Genomic DNA, 26,646 nt, shown 5'->3' on the forward strand with positions numbered 1-26,646 from the left:
CTTATGGGAGCTCCCTTATAAGTTATTAGTTGCCTGTCTCTTGCTGCTTTTAGGATTCTCTCTTTGTCTTTAACTTTTTCCATTTTAATTATAATGTGTCTTGGTGTGGGTCTGTGTGGGTTCGTGTTGTTTAGCACTCTCTGAACTTCCTGGGCTTGTATATCTATTTCCTTCACCAGGTTAGGAAAGTTTTCAGTTATTATTTCTTCAAATAGGTTCTCAATCCCTTGATTTCTGTCTTCTCCTTCTGGTACCCCTATGATGCGAATGTTGTTACACTTCATATTGTCCTAGAGGTCTCTTAAACTATCTTTGTTTGTTTAATTATTTTTCTGTTTATTGTTCTGATTGGGTGTTTACTGCTATCTTATGTTCTAAATTGCTGATTTGATCCTCTGCTTCATCTAATCTGCTGCTGATTCCTTCTAGTGTATTCTTCATTTGTTATTGTATTCTTTATTTCTGACTAGTTCTTTCTCATGGTTTCTAAACCCTTCTTTATGCTTACATACTCTTTGTTGAAGTTCCCACTAAGTTCCATACGCATTTTATAACCAGTGTCTTAAACTCTGTCTCTAGTAGTTGGTTGCCTCCATTTCATTTAGTTCTTTTTCTGAAGGTTTCTCCTGTTCTTTTATTTGGGACACGTTTCTTTGTTTCCTCACTCTGGTTGCCTCTCTGTGTTTGCTTCTATGTATTAGGTAGATCTTCTATGTCTTTCAGTCCAGCCGGGAGGCCTTATGTAGTATGTGTGTTGTGCAGTCCAGTGGTGCAGTCTCCCTGGTCACCTGCTCGTGTATTCCAGCCTTGTCACTTTTCTGTGTTGTGTGTTTTCTCCTGCCGTAGTTGAGACTTGATTGCTCTTGCACATCAGTGGGTGAGATTGATTCCCAGGCTGACTGGCTGTGAAAATTGGCTATGCCCACAGTTGTATGAGTTGCTGTGTGGGGGCTGACCCCTCAGATCAGGGTTCACCCCAGCTGGCTCTTGTGCTTGTTGCGATGCCCCTTTGGGTGAACCACTTGTGGGGTTCACTGGGTAGTCTTTTGATGTGGTCTGAAGCTGGCCTCTGGGTATGTTCTTTCTGGTGTCTCTTGGGAGTGGCTCCCATGAAGGCCAATTTCAACCTTGCCTGTGACCGGCCTGGGGTTATCTGGTAGGAGCTACAAAGCTATATGTGGTTGGTTGCTTCCTGTGCTGGATCAGAAGGCATGTGGGAGTAGCCTTGTAGTGATCTGAGGCTGCTGCCACCAGCCACCAGTATTGGGTCTAGGAAAGCCCAGCAAATGGACAAGGGTCCCCCAAGGCCTGTTGCCACCTGCTGGTTGCCTGTAAGCCTCAGCCATTGAAAGAGCCTCCTTAGTTGTGTAGGCCTAGCTGGTTGACCTGGTGTTGAGAGTGTCCCCAGCAATGCAGCACTAGCTGGCTGGAGTGGGGTCCTAGGGAGTCATGAGGCATGGTTGGTGGTTTTTACAAAGTTAACTGCAGATTCAGTTCTTGTGCCAGTCCTGGGCTTGTGACCACTTTCCAAAATGCCTTGAGATCACCGTGGACAGTCACCACTTGATTTGGGCCCGCAGATCTCTGAGAGCCACCCAAGAGAAGCTGCAGCACAAGTTGTGGCTGACTGTCTGCCACTGAGAGTTCCCTATGTTGTCGTGGCACACCTGCTGCTATAAAAGGCTTCCACAGCTTGCGGGGCAGGGCCAGCCACCCAGGAGCCAAGAGTGTCCCTGGTAATACCACGCTAGCTGGGTTGGGGTAGGGACCCAGGGCATCACCAATGTGGTGCACATGCAGGGATTTTACCGGACCAATGCAGTCTCAGATTTGGTCCTTTGGGGGAGGGTTCAACATAGAAAAAATGGTGCCCTCCTGTAGGGTACACATGAGGTGGGCTTCACACATGGGCAATGGCGGCTGTCCCTCTAGCCCCTCGCTCCAAAACCACACAATTGTCTTTCCCAATATGTCTCTGGCACCTCTTGAGTTTCCACCTCTCCACCAGGGCCCAGGTGAGTGCTTGAAAGTCAGTGAGTCTGTGTGTGGGCCCTTTAAGAGGATGTCTGGGTTTCCAACCACCCTCCATCTCACAAGGATGGATGGACAGGGTCCTCGCGGATTTTCACCGTCAGGTATTGTGGGGACTCCTCTTCCTGGCATAGAACTCCTGGGCTGGTGAGCCCAGTGTGGGGCTGGGACCCTTCACTCTTCAGAGCGGACCTCTGCCACTGATGTATCCCACCTGGTGTTCAACCGCTACCTATAATTTTGGGGTCAGCCTATTTTGTGTCTCCACCCCGCCTACAAATCTTGATGTGGCCTCTTCTTTATATCCTTAGTTATAGGGGTTCTGTTCATCTAGTCTTCAGATGATTATTGATGTTGATTACTCTATAATTTAGTTGTAATTTTGATGTGATCCTGGGAGGCACATAGTGTTTACATAATCCGCCACCTCGGAACTTCCATCTCAACTAAAACTTTAAAATCAAGTTTTGACTTAGGTTCCAAGACAGGTACTTATTCAATCAGGCCTAAAGCTATAGATGTCAATGAAAAATTGAAAATATGGGAAATATATATACAGGCATTATTATATTTACCTAAATAAATGTCCAACTATTTTTATTTTACATTTATATAAATTTAAATCTAACATTGTTTATTATTTCTTAAATAAAAATGGTGACTGTATTTGATCTGTGACAACACCATATGAAAAACCACAGTGGTTTAAATATCTAGTTTTTACAATAATGTCATGCTATTCTAATGTCATTCTTAGTGTTTCATGCATTGCTTAGTGATTTACTGATGTACAGTCAGTAAACATAGGTTTATGAGAAAATATGAGATATTTTTCATGGCTCACTATTTAAATTACTTTTTATCATGTCGAGTAATAATGGATAACCTAGTGTACTGTGCAAGAAAAAAAAATCATGACAAGAGAATTATCACTATTTGTAGTTTACCAGGAAGTTGATCTAGTGTATCCCTTACCTATTATAACAATGCCTTTCTATTATTCTACTGAAAGAGCTGTCATAACTGTCAAAAGATATGACAATTCTTGACAGTTAAAGGTTATAAAATAAATGCTTAATTAGTATAAAATATGTAAAAACAAATTTTTAATTTCACTGTTTTGAATTGGGATATTTTGGGAGTTTTGTCTCCTTTTTTAGCACCTATATTAAATAAAGTTTACCAATTAATGTCATAAAAAACAAACCTATTTTCAGTCTGTGTGCATTTACAAGTCCTATTTTAAAGGGGGGGAAGTACATATTGAAGTATAATCAGAACATGTATGTTATATTTGGAAAGTCACATGTCTTGATAGGTTTTTTTAGAATAAAATGTTCTCAAAATCAAGTTCCAAACCATAATGCCCACAAAAACATTTGGTAGCATTAATAAGTTACTGTAATTAAAGGATGATAATTGGGTAATGTAGCAAAAATAAGAACTTTGTTTTTATAATGTAAAGGTCTTTATATGTCAAAGCCAGTATTTTTGTATTTTCCCTCTGGAAATCAAAGCAGAAGTTCGAATTGTAGGTATCCACAGCCTCTGTCTGTTACTACAGCCTTAGGAAGATGCCAATTGCTGTGAGAGAAATAGTTTAAGGATACATATACAACTACCAAAACATCTTGAAAGAAAATATACCTGCACCAAAATAAATTGTTAAAAGAGGAATTTCTTTAATCAATGATGCCTATTACATTGAAGTTTGTGGTATGTACAAATTCCAATTTGAAATTACCTTTAAAAATCCCTACTATTCTAAACAAACACACTAATTTGCTGTGACTTACCTATCCTCTTAGGAGAGGGAAGATGCTGCTCCTTGTAAAATATTACATGTGTAATGGAAACCAAGAACAAGGGTGCTACAACACTGATCTGAACTAAAGAGGGGAGCTTACATAGGATATAAAACTGAAAGCAACAAAGGACCAAGACAAACAAAGACATAAAAACTCATAGACATAAACAATAGCTTAGTGGTTACCAGAGGGTAAGGTGGGAGGGAGGTGGTAGATGAGGGTAAACGGGATCATATATATGGTGGTAGAAGGAGAACTGACTCTGGGTGGTGAGCACACAATATGATATATAGATGATGTATTACAGAATTGTACACTTGAGACCCATGTAACTTTACTAATCATTGTCATCCCAATAAACTTTAATTAAAAAAATAATAATGGGAAAAAACCTCTAATGGAGGTATAAGTTTATCCACTCCCATGAATAATTCTGGATTTTAAAAATGCTTTTTGGGGGTCTTGATATACATTTTCTGAAGTAGAAAATTTCTAGGAAGTATTTTTAAAATATTTTGAAGAAAAATAAAATGTAATTGAAAGAAATATAATTCAAATGTTATTATTAACTACAGAATGACAAAGTATTGAATACGGTTTCGAATAAATTAGTTATATAGAATTATACACATAATAGCATGCACAAAGAGGCCCGAATATTAAAGCAGTACTCAGGTATAGACTTTGAAGTTATGTTTTGATTATAAAACTCTAATTTAATGAAATCACTGTTTCTCAAAAATTTCACAAACCTGGGATACATATTTTTGAAATATAGGAAAACCCTATCAATGATAGCATACATATAAACGTTTAGTAAATACTGACTTTGTCTTCTGAAAAATAGATTTTCTCTGATCAAAATCATTTGTGATTTGGCAAGCTTCCGAGAGGTAGGAGAAAACCACTAACATAAAGCTAAGGAACCTAATAATAAGCAATCTGCATTTTACGTCATTAATCTAAAATCTAATGTATACTGTTAAACTATTGGATTATTAAGCTAACTAAATTTGCTAGATCATTTCATATTTAAATTGATTTTTATTATCACTAGAATTATTTAGGTTTATAGAAATTGCTATTAACACTATTAACTAGATACTTCAGTCTAATTCAATTATTTTTATTAGGGAGTGTGCTAAAATATTTAAGCCATCTCTAAAAATTTAAAGCAAGCTTCAAAATAAACATACTTGAAATGTGTTTACTAATTCACTTAATTGCTTCAATTTCCATGAATAATGTCACATAAAAGATCAGGTACCCTTATATGCACAACTGACTTTTAAAATAGAATTCTGCATCATATCTGGTTCCATGAGTCAATCTGTGTAGAACATTTTGGGGGGAACATTTTAAATTTATCTTTAGGAAAATGATTAGCTCTACTAGAATAGGATATAAGCATGATATGAGCATCATGTATCTTCCGATGATGACTTATGTGCTCACTCTCCAAAACCCTGAGTGAAAAAATTCTGTCAAACCTATGAACAAAACCAAAAATATGATGGAAAGACAATTACATGATTATTGCTGACATCATGTTTCAGTTTTTGTTTTTCATGTTGGTGGATGGAGAAACAACAACAGAGTACAAATTTGATACTGCATTGATGGTATCAATTATTCTCAAACCAGTGTAATGAAGGAAAATATAAATTGTTCTGTTAAAAGTATTTATGAAGAATACATTCATGCAGAGAAAGTCACTATACTTCTACAGAAACCACTCAGGGCTCTTGATCTACAACCTATTTCTTATATGCACATGAGGTTCTCTAGCGTATCATCTCTCTAGGCTACACCCAAATTACCTCCAGATAGACAGCTCTTTAGGGGAAATCGGTGTAGAAAAGGAGAAACTGGGTAACACATTTAGCTTTTTTAAAACTTAATTGTTTAGAAGATTGGTCAGAATGTAATCCCTCGTATGTTTTTGTAAGTGCATGGAAGCAAAGAACAGCTATCTTTATATATTGGAATAATGTTTAGGGAAATCCTATGTCCACAATAAAAGAATTTTTAATGAAATTATGTGTGCTTTCCATAGCTTTCTCTTTGCTACTTAGCTTTAGTGAACACCACATGAGATGAACAATGCCAGCTCTTTCCTACTTAGCTTTAGTGAACACCACATGAGCTGAACAATGCCAGCTCAGAAACGTATTCACCCTATATAAATTTGATGACAGCATGTCTGCTGTCAGATCATTCTTCACAAGCTAATCTTTTGCCAATTGAGCTAACTCAATCTGAGAGTTATTCAGCTAAAATAAATGGAGAGTGGAATTTGACTTTGTGCAAGTGATAGTTGACTTCACGGATTTACGCTGGAAGTGGCAGCTCTTTGGCTCAAGGTAGATCAGACTTTCAGGAAGAAGATGGAACATAAAATGTCAAATAAAGAACTAGTTTAGATATTTCGGGCTTTATATATTGTGACTATGTATTCTGGTTGTCCCTGTTTAATTATTAAGAGGGGCCCTTTTCACTTTCAAAATGATCCTTATGTGAAGGATAAATTCTATGGTCACCCTCGTTTAATACAATGCAAATAGATGACAGAAAACCAGATGAGATTAAAATAGATGTTAAAAATATATACACAAAGATATATATCAGGCACACAAGGATAATTCTTTCTTTAATCTACAAACTGAATGTGAACTCTACAGGTCAAACCATTTGTCCAATATCCCTGTGGAATTCATTTGAGAAAGAAATACTTAAAATAACTACAAATATTGCATTAGGAATCACCAAAATAAGCAGTTATCTTTTAAAGCAACTGCTAATAACTGCAGCTAGGAGAACAAATCTAATTATTTGTGAAACAAATTGGTAAACATTTTTGAAAGCACAGAGTTATGTAGTCAGTTATTTGCATGGGGAAAAAAACAAGGGAAAAATCTTAAAATATTACACTAACACAAAACACAAAAGCTGTTGTCAGTAAAAATAATTGTCAATAACTCATTGTGGCAACGCACTGCAAATATGGGTAAATCAACTATCATTAACTCATTGAAGCAATCGCAAGTTTAAGAAACCTTAACAGCTGCAGCAGATGAAACAATTGTCAATAAGCTGTGTAGCAAAGCATGGAGATACTTTGGAATAAGTCTTGAGGTTATAAAAGACAATAGTTTATGTTTACTTACAGTTGCAGCTAATCTAATTAAGACATTATGCCTTAAGATGGAAAGAATACAAAAATAATTGCTTCAGCAAATTCCAGACTTGTCTGATAGTATAAGAAATAATTTGGTAAAATGCTATATTTATATTCATTAATACCCAAAGAAGGTCGGCCACTATTTTGCAGGGTATGTAGAACATTATCTAAGACAGGAGTCAATTTGTTTGACTCAAACCTTTAATAGTCTAGATTATAGAAGGCCATAATTAAAATGAGATTAGTATTTACAAAACAGCCACAAAACAAGTGGAGAAAAAATTTCAATTACTTTAAATTACTTAAATATGCCATAGTATAATTATATTTGTGTAGACAAATATTGCTCAAGAAGTCATGTCTACTAGATAAACAACAGCAAATTTTTAAAAGTTAAAGTGATTAAAACTTAAGTTTTATTATTCTGGCTATTTTGCATGTAAATTAGTTTTCTATGTGGGACCTCTAGCTTTATAAAAATATGGGTATAATGGTACCAATTGATATAATGGTACTAATTGGTATAATGGTACCGACATTTTATAATTGGTATAAAAATATTGGTATAATATTGGTATAAAACTGGTATAATGATACCAGTTGCTTACTTTTCACTTAAAGTTTTCATTTGAAGGAGTAAGGCAAAACCGCAGGCACCTAAACATGCCTAAAAACTCATTGCAGGACTTCTGGAGAAAATAGACTTCAGAGAAATGTCTAGAATCCTAAAAGCTACAGGTGGACAAACTAGTTCAGCCTTTATAGAAGCCAGCCAACAATGTTCAAACTAAGTGCTATATCTTCCATCCCCAATGAGGACAATTTCACTTTTCCTGTCCCATGAGTACTTCTAGGTACAGGTGCATTCTCATACCATTACAATGATAGGATGGTCACTGCTACTTCTTTAGCTTAGAAAGTTCTAGACTGGGTTTGGAATTTAGAACGTATTGGAGGGCGTAATATGGTGTTGAAGACAATGGTACGGTTATCCATAGCTGATCCTTTAGAATCACTTTCCTTACAGTAAAATTAAAAGGTTTACATGCCTCCTTGAAACATGCAAAATCTGTTAAATACAGAGTGCCCCTTTATCCTTGGGGAATATGTTCCAAGACCCCCAGTGGATGCCTGAAGCCACGGTAGTACTGAACCCTATATATATGATTTTTCCTATACCTACCTGTCTATGATAAAGGTTAATTTATAAATTAGGCACAGTAAGCAATTAACAACAATAACTAATAATAAAATAGAACAAGTATAACAATATACTGTAATAAAAGTTATGTGAATGTGGTCTCTTTTTCAGAAAACCAGTGTGAATGTCTTTTTCCTTCATCACAATTGCACACATAGAAGATTCATTTTTACTTTAGATCTTAGCAATTTCAGCATATGATTTTTTTTCTTTCCTTAACTTGAGAACTTCCAACTTTTCACTTAAAGGAAGCACTTTACAGATTCTCTTTGGCACATCTATTACTAATTGCCAGCATCACCATTCCTATGCTTTGGGGCTATTTTTAGGTAAAATAAGCATCACTTGAACACAAGCACTGAGATACCTTGAAGGTTGATCTGATAACCAAGATGGCTACTAAGTGACTAACGGATCGGAAGAGTGTACAACATGAATATATTGAACAAAGAGATAATTCACGTCATGCTACTCAGAATGGCATGCAATTTTAAACTTATGAATTGTTTGTTTCTGGAATGTTTCATTTACTATTTTTGGACTGTAGTGACCAAGGGTAACCAAAACCACAGAATGTGAAGCCATGGATAAGGGGGCACTACTGCACTTAAGTCCTGAGAGAAAATGCAGTGTGACACCACAAATGAAGTACAGGATATATTAATCGACATCAGAATCTTATAATCATCTTGTGTCTTCAACCAATATAAGTAACCTTCATTTTATATTTTTTTATTTATCAAAGGCAGTTGAATATCAGAGTTAATTGCTTATTCCTTAGTGTGTAACTAAACATGATTATATTTTCCAGCTTTTCAATAGCTATATGCACTCTTGTATTCATTCATGTGATCATTCAGTGACTTAAATAAAGCACTATGTTCAACTAAAAGTGATCTATAAAGTTCTACACTTCTTTATTTATAATCCATTTTTTAAAAAATATATGCATCCCTGGATTGTTAAGAGCATCGCTTTGTTCTTCTATCAACCATTTACTTCATTATTTTCATGACTGACAGCAAAGCTCTCCTGTCCTTGACCAAGCTATTTTTAATGGATGCTTCTAAACAAACTCTTGTCCTCAGAGGATATCTAGGCCCTCTCATAAACCAGGAAAATACACTAGAAACCATGAAAGAAAGGCTTGTCCTAGCAAATCACATGCTTAAAAAATTATATTTAAAACTTTCAAAATTTACAATGATTAAAAAATTTTAAACATCAAATCTGTTACTACATTATCTCTCCTACAGAACCCATTACAGAAAGACAATTGTGATTCACTTACAAGAAAAGAAATAGAAAAACAGAAAATGATTTCGTGTGAAAAAGAAAAGACAAGGGAGGAAACTTTATTTTTTATGGCATATGAATGAGACGTAAACAAAGCAATTCCAGATGGTAGAAATTGTATGTGAGAATGTATTACCATTAGCAGTATCATAGTCACGTGGAGAGCCAGCAAGAGGCAAAGACAAATGAAGAGGAGACATTTGATTCAAGAGATAGCTAAAGAAAGTAAATAGAAGTTTGTCTGTTTTTTTAATTGAATTAGGTCTAAAATTAATATGAAGCTAGTGGCATTGATTGAGAAAGAGAATAATGCTGTCATATTTTTCTCTGGGTGTATATCTATCTATCTATCTATCTATCTATCTATCTATCTATCTATCAATCATCTATAGAGAGATCTATATCTATCTATATCTATCTCTCTATATAGATCTACCTATATCTATAAATATTATGTAAAAATAGGTGTGGGTTGCCAAATAAGCTTTTGAAAGAATATAAAGCTTAATATTAGAGAAACTGGGGGAGACTATAATTAATCTTAAACTATAGATTTAAACCAATACTATTGTTTAAAGAACACTCTTCTAAAAGGCACTAAGGAAATTTCACGTTTTTCTTATTTTATTAATTTTTATAATATCCCTACTGATAGAAAAGGATGATTTTAATTTTCTCCATTATATAGGAAAGGAATTGGAAGCATAGATAACAAGTTTGAAATTAAGATAATAGAAAGAGTCACGTAATTACCACTACTAGTAGAGAAATGACCATTTTCATCAAAAAGATTTTATTTCTGGTCTCAGAACTGTTTTGCAGATACATCTTGGCAAAAGGTATTAATGCCATAATTGCAGACCTAGTAAAAAATAATATAAATTAATGAAGGTGCTTGGTGAAAATCTACTAAAAGTCGATTGAAAATTTTAATTTTTCTGAAACTATGAAGACTTAAAATAATGTCATGTCTTTAATGTCAGAATGACCAATGCAAGATAAAAATTTTTAATGTAATATAATAAATATGTTTTCTTCCTTACTGTCATTAGTGTAAAACTACATTCACTGTAATGCTGGTTATTAAGCTCCTTGGAAACAGTGATTATTTTTCGAACATATTTTTACCCCCCAAGACTCTGTATATTGGACACTCAATAAGTATATGTTAAATTTAGATGTAATTAGAATAACATATTAGTTAGTAGTCAGTTACTGTTACAATTAAGACAATATTTAGTAAAACAGCTTTCCATTCTTTAGAATTTTGCTTCACTCTATTGGAGAAGCTTAAAATAATGGACTTCCACATTCAAAATAAGCAAGAGGATGAGAAACTTTCATGATAATATCCTCCACAAAATAAAATTCCTGATTAAATGATATCTCACGGACAAATGTAATTTAGGTTAGATAATCCAAAATTTCATTTTATAATATTCAACATTTAAAACTCCTCATTTTGTTTTCTAAGACAAATTTTAAAATTACTTTTTGAAAAGGTCTTTTATTTGCTTTTCCTATTATATAACTTTGTACTGCTTTACCTAGTTTACCTGCAAGTATAGAGATGTCTACATGTAGCAATTAAAATATAAAACCACTAAACATTCTCTCAATGTATCAAAAAAAGCAATAGGTTTCTCACGACTGGTCATCTAGAATTACTTATATTTCACAGTAAATTAAAAACATGGGCAGCTATAGTTTTATTATTTTAGTTTGTAAAATGCACATATTTGTGTGGTTATGTGGATATTCTATTTTGATGAACTGAACTCTCTAGTAATAAATATTTAACATTTTATCGATAAAAACATGATCACATACCGTGTTTTCCCCGAAAATAAGACCTAGCTGGACATTCAGCTCTAATGCGTCTTTTGGAGCCAAAATTAATGTAAGACCTGGTCTTATTTTACTATAATATAAGACCGGGTGCTATAATATCATATCATATAATATAGTATAATGTAATGTAATATAATACCGGGTCTTACATAATATAAGACCTGGAATAAAACATAACATAACATAACATAACACAACATAACGTAACATAATATAATATAATAATACTGAGTCTTACATAATATAATATAAAACCGGGTCATATATTAATTTTTGCTCCAAAAGATGCATTAGAGCTGATGGTCCGGCTAGGTCTTATTTTCAGGGAAACATGGTATTTGTAGAGTAAGACAGGTGGACCTACAATAATTTCTGCAAACAAAAGACCAATGACTACTAGTTAAGAAAATTAAGCTTTAAAATTAAATTGAACATAAATACTTTCCTTTCTCTGGTAACCTCTACTTGCATTCAGAAACTAAAAGACACTTCAACAAAGATGTACTAAAATTTAATTTGTGGTCAAAGCAATTTACATGATCTATTATGCTCCTGTATTATTTAATTATTCACACTTTTTAATTGGTTTGATAAAGACAATTGTAAACTGATAAATGCAAACGGAGAATATTAGTTTCTTAAGTATTTGATTTTTAAGTGAGAACTACTTTTCATGTGCATTTTACATTTTTTGCTAAGTAATTTCTTTATAACTGATCCAAATTCACATTAAAGCATGAAACATAATGCTTGAAAAAAACATAAAGCTATATGAATTATTTTAGAGACCAAATTAAAACAAAATCAGAAAGTTTCCCCCAAAATGACCTTATTGCTATTGTCATCATTTCTGAACAAGATGTCATCACCTCTGTTACAGAAAACATTACCAATCCATCAATTGGTTTGGTCTAAGATTGAATGAAAAATTATACTTCAGTTCATTAAGAGGGTGCCTCCACAGCACAAATTTGTTATACTATACTTAATATAAAGGTGTAGACTAAAAGAATAATTAATGCCAAACAAACTACCCACATTGTAACATTTATTATCTTAGATCATTTGCACTGATCAGGATTATAGAAGCCATGTAAGTCTGTATAACCAAACCTCATGTTTTCCTTAAGGAGATCTATATCAAGTAATTTTGTGTTGTATAAATATATATTTATATTCAATTTTAAGTCATACCCTTTGGCAGGCACAAAATCAAGCATCATATTGGTTTTTCTTTAGATACAGTGAACAATAGAATAACAGATAAATAAGTCTGCACCTAACAAAATCAACATAAAATTTATCAGTCTTTCTTCCAGTTAGTTGGTTTCAGGTCAAGGGGCAGGATGTGAGTAAATTAATCAGCTTTGGAAATGCATTTGTCCCTCAGAGTCTCAATTTATAAATTCTAAAATTGAGCTACCTAAAATGCCCTATATATATGAGTGTTCCATGTGGGATTATTAATAACAGGTGTATTTAATGAAAGGCATTAGTGGACTATGAATATTAACCAGGACTCTGATAATAGCAATGAAGTCAAAAGTCACTTAACCCTATTAGTATTGCACTCTCATTTTAATAAGACCTGACAGCACTAATTAAAGATCCATTTATGAAGAGTATGAGTTTTATGTTGTTATTTTTCCCCATTGGAGGTGCACTTTGATAATAACCCCCAGCTTTCAGGAACCTAATAGCCATTAGCATTTAATTGTCATCTGTTTTGCTTTTTAGCACAGATCAAAAATGTTAATCAGCAGATCACAGAATTCAAAGAATATAAAATCAAGTTATCTTAAAGCTGAAAGATTGAACTTCTAAGTACAACTTCGTTTTTGTTTAAAAAATGAGGAAATCACTATATTTAAACTCCTGTGAGCCTCTTAGAGCCAACTATGCTATCTAAAACAAATAAGCACATTGCTTGTTATAACATAATCTGCGTGCAAGGGCATTAATGAATCTTTACTCACTCCTCCTGATACTACACAGCACTTTGACCTATGGTTACATAGGATAAAGAAATATTAATTCCTTCAGAATAAAAAAGTACTATTGCAATATTACTGACTATATTTCCCACACTGTATTTCACATCCTCGTGACTATTTTGTAACTACCAATTTGTACGTCCTAATCCCTTCATCTTTCTCACCCATCTCCCTAACCCCCCTCCCGTGCAGCAACCATCAGTTTGTTCTCTGTATCTATGAGTCTGTTTCTATTTTCTTTGTTCATCTATTTTGTTTTTGAGATCCCACATATAAGTGAGGTCATATGGTATTTGTCTTTCTCAGTTTGATTTATTTCACTTAGCATAATACCCTCTAGGTCCATCCATATTGTTGCAAATGGTAAGATTTAATTTTTTTTAATGGCAGAGTAATACTCCATTGTATAAATGTACCACAATTTCTTCATCCAATCACCTATTGATGGGCATTTTGGTTGTTTCCATATCTTGGCTATAGTGAATAGCACTGCAGTACAGTGTCAGATGGATACTGGACTTATCGGGGGATCACTTCATAAATTATATAAATGCCTGACAACTATGGTGTACACCTGAAACTAATACAAAATAATATTGAATGTCAACTATAATTTAAAAAAATATATAGTCACAGAATGTAAAGAACAGTATAGGGAACATAGCCAACGGTAATATAATAGCTATGTGCGGCATCAGATGGGTAAGTAGACTTGGGGTTATCACTTTGTGAGATGTGTAAATATCTAATCACTGCTGCTTTGTACAGCTGAAACTAATTATATTAAATGTATATATATATATATATATATATATATATATATATATATATATATATATATATTCTTGCTCTTTGTCTCCACAACATATTATTCAAAGCTTCATTCTTGGCAATTTGATTCAAAATTACCCAATATAATTGTAGATAAGATTTTCAAAGTTTGGGTTTTCTAAACCAGATTTTCAAAACAAATCTGATTTTAACCTTAGTTTCGTAAATTGAAGTTCATGATCAACAGGGAAGATGTTTTGTTCTCATTTAGTTTTAAAAATAAAGACCAAATATACCTTTTTCAAAATAAAATAAAAACAAGGGCCCAAAACCTTGATTATGTGAAAGGACTCTACCTAAGATACAGTTTTCTTTTGAGCTTGATAGAAAAGATGAGTCTGCTTTATGAGATAGGCAAAATGGATGAGGACTTTTAGTGAGATTGCCAATCTGACAAAAACTTGATCTTCATTCTCCATCTGCATAAACAGTCAACCTTTGAAACGTCGTTATGCACACCTCAAGGAAACCAGTCAACACTGTCACTGGACTTGTATAGAACTATCACTGCTGATATATATGAAGGAAGATGAAAATATGAAGCAGAAAATGAAGACAGATGTAACATCATTATTTAAACGAATTTCCCTTGAATTCCCGCCATGGGAAGTAGTAGGTCCTGTGGTTTATATCCATATCCTCAGTCTGATTATGTGCTTGAGGTATATTTTTGTGTGTGAAAATATTGGCTTCCCTGTGCATGATACTTAAAGTATGAAAAAAGCTTTATGAATAACAGATCATCAGAATAATAAAGTGAAAGTTAAGGAAATATTGTAATTGTTGTAATTTCCTACTCTGGCCAAAAGCTCTATCAAATACTGTAAGGGCTAAATGGCATATATATATATATATTCTCATATATTTTATATATGGTATATATATATATATATATATGTACACCAATATGTATATATGTGTGTGTGTATACATATATATATATATTAGATAGATGATAAATGCAGATAATTATATACCTATAGTAGCACTATGTAAAGTGTATACGATACACCATATATAATATATAAAATAATCAATTTAAAGTATATTATTTAATAACGTTTATTAAAATGATATATTTATAATATATGTAAAATAGAACACATATGTATAATATATAAAATATAGATAGCTACGGTTATAAACCTTAAGCATAGGTAGTCCAAATTAAAGGAAATTATATCAAAGTATCATAGGGAATTCTCATTATAGCATGACTTTACTTGAAGCATAGAGAAAATATTTCACTTCTGGATTTTTTAAAAAATGACAACCAATATCATGGATCTTTCTAGATGAATCTTTTTTTCCTTAGAGAGTAACCTCATCTCTTAAAAAGTTGAAAATCAGCCTTACTAAGGTCATATAGATAAGTTTTATTTTAACATAATATTCTTTTTACTAAGCAGAATCACTTGGTAATCACTTCATTCTTTCAATTCTCATTTTCTCCTTTTTTTTCTTTTTTTTTTCTTCCTTCCTTTTATATTGAACTTGCTGTGACTCCCGCACTCAAGGTTATCTGTCTGTCTGTCAATTAAATCTGAGTCAGAAGACCTTATTCTGGTTCCCAACTCTATACCAGTCAAAAGCAAAATAAATTTACTCTGAAATGTATTTTACAAATATTTAAAATGTGGAATAGTAATGCTTTCCACTGCATTGTGCCAAAGTATATCTAATATCACAAAAATGCATGAATTAATTTAAAATACTTATATATTAAAATTTTGAATATAAATATTCTAAGTTTTAAGTCTTATGCCATTTTATATTATACAGATTTTTAATGTGTTTCATAAATCTTTTCTACCACTGCCTTTATTTTCAGTTAATTAATATAGAATTGTCAATAGTAGGACCCCTTCATGTGTAAATTGACCTACTGGTTCCTAGAATTTTTCTCTATATGTCCCTCTTCTCTCACTTTGTTATCTGAACTTTTCATATAAATTTTATACTTCCCTAGTTTGGATAAACTATGATTTTACTAGTTTTGTCTATTCAACAAAAAAATAGAACAAATTAGTATTAATTAAATTATCATCTTATTCTGAGGGACAGAGGGTCTTTTAAAATAAATTATGAGGCCCATTTACTTTCAAATCGTAACAGTTATTAAAGTTTATGGATGAAGCAAAACATGTTTCTTCTCTTTTTTTTTTATTTCATCCACCTATTCCCCTAGCATACATACTAGTCTTGTGACAGGACCTCTTTGTAAGTCAAAGTGTCATCAGTTAACGTCACCCATGTCACGGCTCTCTACATGCCAGGGACTATGCTCTGTATTCCGTATTCATTATTTTTAACAAGCAGTCAGGACAGTGTTTGTACATGGGGCCATACAAATGCCCCAGTACTTTAGGTACATCATAAAGTTCACTTTTGGCTTATCACATTCTAAAACAGAAGGAAATCTTAGAGCATGTCTATTTCTAAGATTCAGCTAAGAATTACTGGTGAGCCTATCTTTTTGCTATTTCCTGTCAATCTCTCAAAGAAATTCAGACGAAAACAGATTTTAACAAAGCTAAAATTATTCCAGTAGGTTTATTTGTTTTATATGAATTTGTTAATCAGCTTTCAAGACAAATCAGAATTTTTTTGGAAATTCATTAAGCTGCCCTGAGGAAGACATGACAAAATTATTCTTTGAGTAAAGCACTGCCTTTCAAAACAACACATTTGTCAGGATGGTTGGGTGAATAGATCCTATTAGTAATACCTGATTTTAATTTGGTAAGTCTTTCATTTTACTAGTTAACTTTTATTTTCCAATTAAGCTGTTTTTCTTTGTTTAGGCTGTGCTGTCCAATACGGTAGCCACTGACCACATGTGGTTATTAAAATTAAGATTAAATAAAATTTAAAATTCAATCTCACTAACCACATTTCAAGTATTCAAGATGAAATAAAATTTGAAATTCAGTGACACTAACTACATTTCAAGTAGTCAATAGCCACATGTGACCAGTAGCTATCATATTGGATATCAGATTACAGAAATGTAGTAATTGCAGAACGTTTTATTGGACAGTATTGCTTTAAAGATAATTCCACTATGCTACATAACTTACTATTCAAACTGATAATCGTCATATTTCTATAAATAGCCAAATGTTTTAAAGCATCTCCAAAAATCTTCAATTCAGGTGTATCTCCTCTCTACTTAGTGCTTATTTTTTCCAATTCTGGCCCTGTGACATTTATATTATCATCCTCACATTATGAAAGAAGCAATTAAAGGTCAAATTAAACTGGATGTGGCATGTCTAGCCTGTGGTAAACACAAGATTGTGATCTATATCTTTCTGATTCCTACATATTTTTCCATTTCATGAAATAAGGAGATACCATTGCATGGATCTGACTTAAAATTACTCACTTATAAATAATCTATCACTTTTCTTTCTGTTTTCACTTCTTATACTCACACAAAAGTCTGCATTTCACTCAAATTCACTCAAGAGATCTATAGCCTTCGATTCCTAAATGTATTTATAAACAAATATATCTTCACAACATATTGGCATCAGCTGAGCAGTTTGCCAGTATTATATATACATCCTCAAGGCCAAAACCTTCAGATGATATACATCAAAATAACTTCTTTATATATTCTTTAAGTACTTTTTAACATTGGTCATTATATTAATCCTAACATGGTAACAAATTGTCAGAAAATGTTTATAAAACTGAAAACCCCCTGACCATATCTATATTAAATCTACACATGCGTTCTTTTACACATTTTCCAAGATCATTCAAGTGCTGGTACTACTTCACATACCAATGTCTGAGTTTTCTTCTACTCTATATACCATTTAGGTAATTTAAAAGAATCATCCATTCAACTGATAAATGTAGTCACTGTGTACATATTTTGAAGGATACCAAATATTTCATTTTTTTTTTTTTTTACCTTCCCCACCCCAAGATCCAAATCAAGCCAAAATACGTTCTTCAGATTAACTGAAACTTTTTGACTAAAAGGCTTACTTACCTTTCACAGCAAATGAATGTTCTGTGTTTTGGAAGTATCGGAACAAAATGCAAATATTTAACATTAACAGCATATTGGCTAAAATTATTCTCACTTTGATGACTCGAGATTCTTAAAGATCTTACCTTGACTTGAAAATCATTATGAAAAATATTTATCATTCTTCTATATTTGTGTGAAAATGCTAGTAATTAAGAAAGATTCTATTCACCTCGCAAATAAATTTTTGGCATCTTTTCTAATGGCAAGATAAAGCTTTCTATCTAAAATAATCACTGGGGAAAACTGGCATTCTGGTTCGTGGATTTAACATTTAGATTTGCTTGTTTAGGTCAAGTTTGTGGCAGAGTCACCACTAGACAGATTAAAAGTAAGATATTGGGTTGGTTATTGAATTGTAAGTAGCAGAGCTGAGACCCTTGTTTGAACCCTATAATAGATTGTTAAGGGAAACACAGACAACTGCTTGAAAATGAAGATACATAAAGTGAAGATTCAGATTCATAAACCCAATGCAATTGCAAAAATTACATTGATGAGTTTTCTCCACAATGCTTTGCTTAAACTGAAAAATTAGGGTGGTGACTTACCCAAAATTTGAAGTACACTAAGATCCTTGTTTTGTCTTTAAAAAATGAGCTATCTTTATCAAAGTGTTTTTAAAACGCACCTTAATTAGTTGGTAGTTTTGAACTCCGTTTATTCCTATGTCAGGATCAATGGCCGCTGGAAGAGCATATCGAGAGTTTATAGCCGAGTTCTCTGGAATTGATATGTTGATAACCGTTGCTGGGAATAACGGTGCATTATCATTTATGTCTTCTATCAGAAAACGTATCTTAACCAGTCTAAATATTTCATCCGGCAAAACGGCAACCTCCACTTCATAAAAGCAAGGGTCGTCCAGCAAGATACCTGCACATAATTTCTCACGATCAATGCGTGCTCCAGTAGTGAAGATCTCACCAGTATCCTCTTCGATTCGGATCAGTGGCACATCCCCAGTCTTGTACACTAGCTTGAACTGCATAGGAGATGTTAAGGACTTGTCTGGAATCAGCGACAAGTTGAGGTCTTTCACCAAGTCGCCTATCAGGACGTTTTCTGGCATTTCTTCCCGAACAGTGTAGTTCTTCTCCTGGGCGCCAGACTGAAACACTACGCATGCTAACAGGACCGCAAATATATACGTCCCGGACAACAAGTCCATACCAGGTACACTTGTGACAGTTCTTTGTATCAATCCGCAGAGTACTGCCAAAGAGAAAAAAGAAGAAGAAAGAGAAAAAGAGGAAGAAGAAGACATCAGTAAAGCCAACAATTAAATGTATGTTAACTAATTTATCAGTTTTAAATTAATAATTAAATGAAAATATTAGCAGAATCAACACTGTAAAATAAACTCACAGATTTGTTTTGAATTGAATATTATGCAATTTTACATTAAGATGAAAGTTAAGTGAAACAAGATATCTATAGTATTTAAGGGACCCAAGAATTTATAAAAGTGTTCACCATTGATAAAATATATAAAAGATAATATAATATACGAAGATGGTTAAAGTTAATAAAATAATTAAAAACATTTAATTCAATGATTAAGGAAAAGTAAAGGTATATGTTAGCAATCACAAAAATATAATCATTATTCTTTGTTATAGTATGGAGTTCAAATGCAATTCTTTTATTGGTAATAAATGTTTCATGCAATATTATGTGTGTTCAGTTCTGGGCATCAAAATGTAAAATCCATCTAAATAAAAGGAGATAAAGAATCATGACATATGAGAGACTCAGGAAGTTTGGATTAAAAAATAAGTCCTTTGACAGAGGAGAGGGGTTGATGTGACAAATGCCTAAACATGGGAAGAAGTATCATGTGAAAAGGATATTAAAGTTTTATTTCTTTGGATGAGAGGAAAAACAATAGGGATAAATTAAGGGGAGGCAACTTTCAAATCAACACAAACGACTGCCTTTTAAAGCATTTTGTGGGGGAAAAAACAGATTTCAGGAGAGAGTGAATTCCATATTTTTGGAAGTACTGATATAGAAGCTGGATCACCAGTATATCTCTACATAGGCAAGATTTGGTAGACAATATCTAAACATTCAATGAGAGAACTGGATGAGAAGACATCCCAACTCTGAGAATTTATGTTGGCAGAAATATGAAATATGACAATGTGTTTTCACATCTATAAAGTAAAACAAGAATGACCCAACTACAAGGAACAGCTTGACTAGGATTTAATAATAAGAAAGGTGAACAGAGTGACGTCAGAATCACGGCAGTGTGAGGGGTCCCCTTGATCTCTCCCACTCAAGTTACAACAAGTGGAACACCTATAATTCAAGAAAGGATTCCCTGCACAACACACAAACATGTCTGACAGATCTGTGCATTAAAACATCTGAAGGTGGACTAATCAGGGCAAAAAGAGGAGGAGGAAGGGAGAAGAGCAGAGAGGGATGCTGCAGCAGCAGCCTGGAGCTCACTGCTGGTCCAGGGACAGAGGAGGTTTCAGACAGCAGGTGCAATCTCTGTGTCCCAGAGCATTCTTGCCTAAGTGATCAGCATATAATATGGCTGAACACAACAATCAGGGCAGAGACCTCAGGGCAGAGACTAAATACAGAAGTGCAACAGCTGTGGTCTAGCTGCCCTCACTGCAAGGCAGAAAACAAAGCCTGGGAGCCTGGCCGCCTCCCCCCACCCTCCCAGAACTCACCTCCTTGCACACTCCCAGAGCTAGCAGCAGTCCCCAGAAAAAACTGCAGCAGTGAGTGTCGGGTTAAAGAGCACAAGAATATCAATAGCTGTGAGGACTAGAGAGACAGTTACTGAGTGGCAGATGCACACTGCAATTAATCCAGTGACCAGGGTGGAGATACAGAGGTGAGGCAGCTGAGGTCTGGCGGTTGCCATTACTGGAAGGAGAACAAAGCCACAAACACACCAACTGCCTCTCTCAGCTCACCCTGCTCACACCCTTCTCGGATGATCCCAGCGGAGGTACCTGGGAAACTCCAGGCAGCACAGCATTGCATCTGGCTGCAAGGGCAGCACTGGGATTTGAGGGGCTGAGAACTCCATAATCCACCAAATTCTCCTATGGGGTGGTGCCATGAAACATAGGAGACGGGGGTCACACAGAGGGCACATCCACCTTCCCAGGGAATGTAAGGCATTTTTCATAGCCCGCAAGGATCCCAGAAGCCTGAACACTGCAAGAGAAAATAAAATTCTACAGTGCCCCCTACTGGAAAACAAAAGAAAGACCTCTTCTTATCAACCTGTTGCAGAGTTCACTGCCATATGCCTAAGCATAGAAAGAATCTGCCAGATAACATGAACAACCAATGTCACAAGGCAGTTCAGAAAGAAAATGAAAAATCTCCAGAAAATAAATATAAAGATATGGAAATATGTGACTTAAATGACACAGAATTCAAGAGTGCAGTAACGAAAAAAATCAATGAGATGCAAGAAAACTCAGGCAGCTTACTGAACTCAGAAATAAACAAAATGAACAAAATAAGTACTTTATCAAAGAGACTGATACCTTAAAGAGAATCTAACAGAAATTCTGGAGCCGAAGAACTCAATAAAAGAGATAAAGAAAGAATTAGCAAGCTTAAGAAATAGCGATGAAGGAAAGAATCAGTGACATTGAAGAAATAGTGATATTGAAGACTAGATGGAGGAAAGAATTAGTGATATTGAAGATAGAAGTCTGGAAATGGTGCAGATGGAAGAAGAGAGAGACTTGAGAATTAAAAGAAATGAAAGAACTCTACAAGAACTGTCTGACTCCATCAGAAAGAGCAATATGAGAATAATGGATACACCAGAAAGAGAAGAGAGGGAGAAGGGCACACAGAGTCTATTCAAACAAATGGTCGATATGAACTTCCTAAACCTATGGTAAGAAATGGATCCTGGAATCCAAGAAGCAAACAGAACACCCACCCAATTATCTCAATACAAAAAGGCCTCTACAAGGCACATTATGTTAAACTGTCAAAAATTAATGACAGTTTAAGAAAGAATTCTCAAGGCAACCAGGAAAAAGGAAAGCCCATTAGATTACCATCAGATTTTTCAGCAGAAACTCTGCAAGCTAAGAGGGAGTGGAATCAAATATTGAAAGGACTGAAAGAGGGAAATTAGCAGCAAAGAATAATGTATCCAGCAAAGTAATCCTTTAGGTATGAAAAAGGGATAAGACCTTTCCAGACACACAGAAGTTGAGGGAATTTTCCACCACAAGGCCTGCATTACAGGAAATACTGAAAGGGTTTATTTTACCTGAAACAAAAAGGCAAAAGGAAACAAAACTATGAGTCAGATGACTAACAGATAGACAGATGCAGGAAATTCCAGCCCTTATTCAGAATAGGGCACTATACAATTAAACATAACATAAAGGTTAAAGGAGGGAAACACATTAAAAAGAGAGAGAGAGAAGAACACAATGGTTACTGTAACTCAGAAATGAACTCACATTATAAATAGGGATAATTTGTGACAACAAAAAACATAAAAGGGAAGAGGGTGAATGTCTGAATTTGCAAAGGGGAATGGAGGGAAGATGCATGCAGAAGAAAAAGGACTACTGTAAATATGAAACTTTCCTTTGCATAAACTTAATGGTAACCATGCAAAAAAATCTAGAACTGAACACATAATAATAATAATAATAATAATAATAATAATAATAATAATAATAAAAGAAAACAGAGGGGAAAAAAATCATAGAATAGCACCAAACTAAAATAACAGACAGAAATACAAAGGCAAAAAATCATGCTACAAGAAAACAAAAGATAAAATGGCTATAGGAAATCCTCATATATCAATAATCCCCTAAATGTAAATGGACTGAACTCCCCAATAAAAAGGCACAGAGTAACAGTTTTAATCAAATTTAAAAACCCAACCATATATGCCTCCAAGAGACATATCTCAGCTGCAAAAACTCAAATATAGATTCAAAGTGAAAGGTAAGAAAAAGATACTCCAAGCAACAGGCATCCAGAGAAAAGTGGGTGTATTCATTCTTATACCTGACGAAACAGACTTCAGGATAAAAAAGGTAAGAAGAGACAAAGATGGACATTTCATAATGGTACAGTAGACAATACAACAAGAATACATAGCATTTATCAATATAAATGCTCCCAATCAGGGAGCATGAAAATATATAAAGCAACTACTAACAGAACTAAAGGGAGAAATTGGCCAATACACAATTATACTAGGGGACCTAAATACACCATTGACAGGTATGGATAGATCATCCAAACAGAAAATCAAAATAGAAATATCTGCCTTATGTGACACATTAAGCCGAATGGAAAATAGCCAACATTTAAAGAGCCGTTCTTCCCAGAACACAAAATGATACATTCTTTTCTAGTGCACTTGGAACATTCTATAGGATAAGTTATATGTTGGGACACAAAACTAGCCTCAGCAAATTTAAGAAGGTTGAAATCATACCAAGCATATTCTCCAACATCAATGCTTTGAAATTGGAGATCAACGGCAAAAGAAAAGCAGGAAAAACCACAAAAAATATGGAGATTAAACAGCATGCTAGTAAAGGACATCTGGGTCAAAGAAGAAATAAAATGAGAGATCAAACGATACATAGAAACAGATGAGAATGAAAATACAGCCTATCACAATTATTGGGATCCTCGGAAAACAGTATTAAAAGGGAAATTTATATGATTACTAGCCTATCTCAAGAAACAAGAAAAATCCCAAATAAACAAACCTAACATTACATCTTAAAAAAATAGAAAAAGAAGAACAAATGAATCCCAAAGTCAGCAGAAAAAAAAGGAAATATTAAAGATTAGAGCAGAATTAAATGAAATGGAGAACAAAAAGACAGTGGAAAAAATTAATGCAACAAAGAGCTGGTTCTTTAAAAGACTAATAAAATTGACAAACCCCTGGCTAGACTCACTAAGGAAAAATGAGGGAAAACACCATAAACAAAATCAGAAATGAAAGGGGAGAACTTACAACAGACACCACAGAAATACAAAGGATCATCCAAGAATACTATGAAAGAATATATGGTACAAAATTTAATAACCTAGAAGAAATGGGAAAGTTCTTAGAAATATATAACCTTCCCAGATTGAATCACAAAGAACTGGAAAGTCTAAATAGACCAATCAACAGTAAGGAAATTGAATCAGTCATCCAAAACCTTCTCAAAAGCAAAAGTCCAGGACCAGATGGCTTCACTAGTGAATTCTACCAAACATTCAAAGATGATTTAATACCAATCTTGCTCAAACTCTTCCAAAAAATTGAAAAAGACGTAACACTTCCTAACTCATTTTATGAGGCCAATATTATTACCCTGATACCAAAACTTGGCAAGGATAACACAAAAAATAAAACTCCAGACAAATATCTCTGATGAATACAAATACAAGAGTCCTAGACAAATACTAACAAATCGACTACAACAATACATTAAAATGATTATACATCACAATCAAGTTGGGTACATCCGAGTGGTGCAAAGATAGTTCAACATACACAAATCAATCAATGTGATACACCACATAAACAAAATAAAGGATAAAGATCAAATGATTATATCAATAGATGCAGAAAAAGCATTTGACAAGATACAACATCCATTTATGATTAAAATGCTTAATAAAAGTGGGTATACAAGGAAAGTACCTCAACATAATAAAGGTCGTATATGATAAACCCTCAGCTAATATCATACTTAATGGTGAAAAACTGAAAGGTTTTCCTCTAAGATCTGGAACAAGACAAGTATGCGTCATCTCCCCATTATTCCACATAGTACTGGAAGACCTAGCCAGAGCAATCTGGCAAGAGAAAGAAAATAAATCCAAATTGGGAATAAAGAGGTCAAATTGTCCCTCTTATTAGATGACATGATTCTTTATATAGAAAACCCTAAAGACTCCACCAAAAAACTAATAGAAACAATAAACAAAAACAGTATAGTTGTAGGATACAAAATCAATGCATAATAATCCACCCCATTCCTATATATTAACAATGAAATTTCAGAAAAATAAATTAAAAAAAAAAACACAATCCTTTTGCAATTGCAAAAAAATAATACAATACATAGGAATAAAGTTAACACAGGATGTGAAGAACCTATATACTGAGAACTACAAGACATTATTCAAAGAAATTGAAAAAGACACAAAGAAATGGAAAGATATTCCATGTTCATGCAATGGAAGAATCAACATAGGTAAAATGGCCATATTATCCAAAGCAATACACAGATTTAATGCAATCCCCATCAAAATCCCAGTGGCATTTTTTCAAGAAATATAACAAAAAATCATCAGATTGTTTGGAACCACAAAAGACCTCAACTAGCCAAAGCAATCCTAACAAAAAAGAACAATGCTGGAGGTATCACACTCCCTGACTGCAGCTTGTACTACAAAAAGGAACAATAATCAAAACAGCATGGTATTGGCAGAAAAACAGACACATAGACCAATGGCATAGAATTGAAAACCCAGAAATAACCCACATAATATATGGGCAGAAAATTGTCGACACAGAAGCCAAAAACATACACTGGAGGAGAAAAAAAAAATGTCTCTTCATAAATGGTGCTGGGAAAATTGGAAAGTCACGTGCAAAAAAATGAAACTACAATGTTATCTGTCACCATACACCAAAATTAACTCAAAATAGATGAAAGACCTAAACATAAAGCCTGAAATAATAAATTGCATAGAAGAAAGCAGAGATACTAAACTTATGGACCCTTGGGTTCAAAGAGGATTTTATGAATTTGACCTTAAAGGCAAGGGAAGTAAAAGCAAAAATAAATGAATGGGACTATATCAAACTGAAAAGCTTCTGCACAGCCACAGAAACGATCAACAAAACAAAGAGGCAACCAACTGAATGGGGGAAAATATTTGCAAACAACGCCTCTGATAAGGGGCTAATATCCAAAATACATATAGGAGTCCTACAACTCAACAACAAAAAAAACAAACAATCCAATTAATAAATGGGTAGAGGACCTGAAGAGACACTTCTCCCAAGAAGACATACAAACAGCCAACAGATACAGTTTGGTTATTATCAGAGGGTAAGCAGGTAAGGGGAGAGGCAGAAGACAGTAAAGGGGGTGAAATATATAGAGGGTGCCAAAAAAATGTATACAAATTTTAAGAAAAGACAAAACCATTATAATTGTAATAATATATACTGATAATAAAAGATGAATACAAGTCATGTGTATACACTTTTTGGTACCCCCGGTATGGTGATGCAAGGAGAACTGATTCTGGGTGGTGAACACACAATACAATATATAGATATATTATAAAATTTACACTTGAAAACATATATAATTTTATTAACCAGTGTCATCCCACTAAATTTAAATTAAAAATAT

The 26,646-nt window shown here is 33.9% G+C and overlaps 1 protein-coding gene across 1 annotated transcript in view; it reads right to left on the bottom strand.

Annotated features, from left to right (window-relative positions):
• LOC117026836 (protocadherin-11 X-linked-like) overlaps window positions 1-26,646 on the bottom strand; it is a 788,660-nt gene that overhangs the window by 717,065 nt on the left and 44,949 nt on the right. Inside the window, 1 exon segment of the mRNA XM_033113963.1 lies at window positions 18,870-19,453. Within this exon segment, the coding sequence (XP_032969854.1) occupies window positions 18,870-19,453 (584 nt within the window).

This window comes from Rhinolophus ferrumequinum, chromosome X, assembly GCF_004115265.2.
Source record: "Rhinolophus ferrumequinum isolate MPI-CBG mRhiFer1 chromosome X, mRhiFer1_v1.p, whole genome shotgun sequence".
Classification (NCBI taxonomy): domain Eukaryota; kingdom Metazoa; phylum Chordata; class Mammalia; order Chiroptera; family Rhinolophidae; genus Rhinolophus; species Rhinolophus ferrumequinum.